General features: G+C 58.7%; 1 protein-coding gene across 1 annotated transcript; it reads right to left on the bottom strand.

The window, feature by feature from the left end:
- Positions 1-259: 259 nt before the first annotated feature.
- Positions 260-1,793, bottom strand: LOC129214825 (keratin-associated protein 4-4-like). The gene is made up of 2 exons (XM_054847067.1): positions 1,045-1,793; positions 260-341 (listed from the first exon to the last, which is right to left on the bottom strand). Exons 1-2 carry the CDS (start codon positions 1,791-1,793, stop codon positions 260-262), a joined length of 831 nt encoding a protein of 276 aa, XP_054703042.1.
- Positions 1,794-4,403: the final 2,610 nt, after the last annotated feature.

Raw genomic sequence — 4,403 nt, 5'->3', positions numbered from 1 at the left:
TATCCCTTGGGTTTTTGCTCCCCTGCCTCCTGGGGAAGGATGCTGAGCGGGGCGGCACCGGGGGACCCGGGTATGAAATGGCTTTTCTGCTGCAACGCCACAGCCCGTTAAACCTCCCCGGCCCCCCAAAACGGCTGACAGTGGCGAGGCAGGATCCGCTCCACGGCCAGATGCTGATCCTGGCTCCCGTGCGGCCGCTCCACCCGGGCAGGATTTGGCCCAGACCAGCCCTAATTTAAAAAAAATACATTCGAGAGCTTCAAACGGCTCCTGATGCCTGCGGGAAAACTTCCAGCCGCGTTTCTTCTTTTCCCTCCTCCGGCCACACCACGATGCCGCCGCTGAACACACACACACACACACACACACACCCCCCCCCAGCTTTTTCCCCAGCTCTGTGTCCCCTCCCTCCCCAAATTTGCTCCCCCTTTTCAGGGCATTTCCATGAAAACAGGCTCTTTTGTTTCTTCAGATTTCATCTGCCTCTGCTGCCTGTTCCCCACCTCGAGCCTGCGCCTGCCTTTGTCCTCCGCAAATAAAGAACAAAAGGGAAAGAGACGGAGAAAATATGATCTCGCCTCCAAATGGGCCTTTTTTTTTTTTTTTTTTTTTTTTTTTTTTTTTTCCCCTCCCCAAGTGTCCGTGAAGCCTCAGATGCTCTTTAAGAGCCGGGCTGATGAATGCGAGGGCATGGGAGCTGCCATTAGGACTGAATTGATCGGCTCTCGGCAGCGCGCTGCCAGGGCCCTTCGCTTTAAAAACCGAGAAAGGAAGAAAGAATGAGAGGGAAGGGAGAAAAAAAGAGAGAAAATACCAAGTGATTGGAAAGAGTTCTCTGTCCCTGTTAATAATAAACGCACCCAGCAAATCGCACTTCGGAGCAGGTAATTGCGATGCAAGGCCTTTCTTCTCTGCACCAGGGGGGAGAAACTCGAGTAAACAGGGGGAAAAAATCAATTTCTGCTGCGGTTTGTTCCCTGAATAGGGGAATCTCCCGGCGAACGTGTCCTTTCATGTCTCCTATCAACTCTGCCAGCTCCCCACCTCCGCCGCGCGTCGCCTTCCCGCACAAACACGTTTGCACGATAAAGAACGACCCGGGATTCAGAAGAACAAAACAAGGGCTGGATGGCAGATGCCTGCGCCGACGCGGTGCCTCCACGCCGGGACTGGTGCCGCAGAGCCGGGCTGCGCAGGGGCACCGGAGGCCACGAGGCTGGGGGACACACTGCTCCGTGTGCAGCACGTGTGTCAGGCACTGGTGTGCACGGCTTGGGCAGGCATGTCTCAGGCGTGTACCACTGCATGCATGGCTCCATCTTGCACGTCTCGGCCATGCACAGCTCCATCTTGCACGTTTCAGCCGTGCACGGCTCCATCTTGCACGTCTCGGCCATGCACAGCTCCATCTTGCACGTCTCAGCCATACACAGCTCCATCTTGCACGTCTCAGCCGTGCACGGCTCCATCTTGCACGTCTCGGCCATACACAGCTCCATCTTGCACGTCTCGGCCATGCACAGCTCCATCTTGCACGTCTCAGCTGTGCACGGCTCCATCTTGCACGTCTCAGCCGTGCACGGCTCCATCTTGCACGTCTCAGCCCTACACAGCTCCATCTTGCACGTCTCAGCCCTACACAGCTCCATCTTGCACGTCTCAGCCGTGCACGGCTCCATCTTGCACGTCTCAGCCATACACAGCTCCATCTTGCACGTCTCAGCTGTGCACGGCTCCATCTTGCACGTCTCAGCCGCGCTCATCCCAGCCTTGCACCTCTTGTGCACGCACATCTTGACCTGACCTGGGGCTCCGCAGCCGTGGGGTGCAGCCGTGAAGTGGGGCTCCTGCAGGCAGCTCCCCGGGACGCCCGAGGTGGGACCGCACACCTCTGTGGACACATCTCCCGCACGTCTCCGGCCGTGCAGCTAGCCCACGGCCTCCCCGAGGACAAGCAACGCCTCCCACGCTCTAACGACCCGTGGGACACGGCAGCCGTGGGTTTTCACTGCTGACTGTCAGAGCCGCGTCTCCCGTGCACCCTCACTGGGCCGGGGGGACACCGGCAGCGCTGCCACGTGAAGACAGGAGCAAAAATCTGGAGGTGTTGTGTGGTGTCCACGAGCAGGGGACAGCCGCGTCCCCGGGAAGAATGAGAGGAGAAGGAAACCACCCGCACTTGGGGGGGCAGGGGGCTCCCCGGTCACCGGTATGTGCCGGGGATGGGGAGATGGGGAGGTGCTCAGCTTCCAGCGCTGGAGCCAAGGGTGCAGAGTCAGGCCCAGGGGTCCGGGCAGTGGGCACCCAACACTCCTGTCCTGGGGCTGCAGCCAGCACCGGCGCGGTGGGGACGGGTGCGATAGTTTGGCGCTCACCCTGACGCGCAGACGAGCTGCGGTTCCCCTTCCCGCGCGGCCGCTCTCTCCCTCCGCCAGGAAAAATGTTTTGCAACCCCGTTAAGGACAGTGTAATTATGCACAATAAAATCACGGCCGTCCTCGCGTGTGTAAGCACGGCCCTGACCGAGCACCCTCCGGCCCCCAGCCCCCCTGGCTCCTGCAGCTCCGGGGCCAGCGTCCCAAACTGGCCGGCTCCACGGAGAGAGCCCAAACCCCCCCAGGTCAAGGCGAGCAGCGCTGGGGGACGGAGCCCGCAGCAGATTATGGTCTGTTTAACTTTGAATCAGACCTTTGAGATGAGGAGACAGAAAAATCACATCGGCTTTTTCTTCTTTTTTTTTTTATTTCTCGTTGTTCCCCCCCTCCCCGCAGCCCCCGGTGCTGCCGCCGCTGATAAGACGATACCATCTAATCGCCGGGTGACACGCGCATCTCGCCGGCTGCCAACGCGCCGCTTAAACGCGCTGCTGCAAATAAAGCCCCGTGTGAACTGCCGGGGGGTTGCCACCCACGCCAGCAGGGTCCCCGCTGTCCCCAGGGGCACCGGGGGGGCCATCGCCCCGCCAGGCTCGGCGGGCAGCACCCATGGGTGCCGGCAAGGGGTGCGTTCGGGGACGGGGAGATGGGGTGTGCTGGATGTTGGCAAGGTGCCGGGGGTCAGATCCGGCATCCCAGGTTTCCTCCATAAGGCTCCATCGACATCCACCTCACCGGAGCCTCCGGGAGCTGCCGGAGGAGGAGGATGGTGAGGAGGAGGAGGAGGAGGAGGAAGGCTCCTCATCAAGCTGTTCACCAAACTCCGTGCTGGGGGGGTGCACGGTGCCCCCAAGCTGTGGGATTAAACACAACCCCGATCCTGGCACGGAGCTTCCCAAGCAGAACCAGAAAGATTTTTTAATATAGAACTGGTAGCCGGCGGGTGAATTAAGGATGCTAATTGAATTTCATTAGGCAGAGGAGCCGGGCCGGTGGGAGGCAGGGAGGAAATGTATTTGATGTGTTTTAAAAGCTGCAGTTTCAGAATGTGTTGGGTTTTCTATTTTTTTTGTCTTTTTCTTTTTTTAATTTAAAGCCAGTCGTAAAAAGATCCTGTCTTTGAGGAGCTAATGACTCTCATGAATTATTTTTGTTGATTTATACGCCCACTCGGCTTTTAAATAATATTAATAAAGTAACAGGACGTTCCCAGGTAGGAGCGGGAGTGATGCTGCTCGGGGGGCGCAGGGGCCGTGGGACGGGGGACGGGGGGCGGCCGCTGCCTGGCCCTCGTATCCCCCGACTCGGGCTCCGGCGGTGAAGCCACGCTGCATTTTGGGATAAAACCTGGTGGTTTTGGAGGCCGCCGCGGTGCGCCGGCGTTCACAGCCCCTCGCCGGGGCTGGACGGTGCCTCGCTCCCCTCGGCCGAGCATTAGTATTCGGCGTTGGTGCCGTAATGGGCCCTTTTCATGCCGGTTTGGTTTTATTATTATGCCAAGAAGCTTGCTTAATTCTCTGCTGTCTTTCTTCCGCACTGTTGATTTACACTGTTAGTGTTTTAATTATACAATTCAGCACTCCTTAAAACATGAAAAACTGCTCAACTTTTGAAGCAATTAAAAGGCAGCAGAGTAGATCAGCCCATCAGAGATGAGATAAGTAAATCAAACAATTAAAAATCTCATTTGGTGGCGGGGGGGGAGAATCGTCCCACCCAACAAGCCTCCCCTCGGCAGGAGCCCTGCAGCTCCCACCCCGGCTGCAGCCTTCGTCCCAGTCACTGGTCCTAGTGCGATACTGGGAGCAACTGGTGGGATGCAGGGTGATGGGCACGGGGTGGTGATGGGGACGGGTGACAGACACGGGGCGATGGGGACACGGGGTGGGTGTGCAGGAGCAGCATCCCTGTAAAATCCGCTCCCCAGTCGCAGCGGGACCCCCCCAGTGCCCCTTCGGCCGGGAGCAACGGTGCCAGGGAGGGACGAGCCCCGGTGCAGGAGCTGGGGAGAGCTGTCCCTTCCCGGGT

Source organism: Grus americana, chromosome 18, assembly GCF_028858705.1.
Source record: "Grus americana isolate bGruAme1 chromosome 18, bGruAme1.mat, whole genome shotgun sequence".
Taxonomy (NCBI): Eukaryota; Metazoa; Chordata; class Aves; order Gruiformes; family Gruidae; genus Grus; species Grus americana.
The sequence above is the reverse complement of the archived record's forward strand: the minus strand, read 5'-3'. Positions and strand labels throughout refer to the sequence as shown.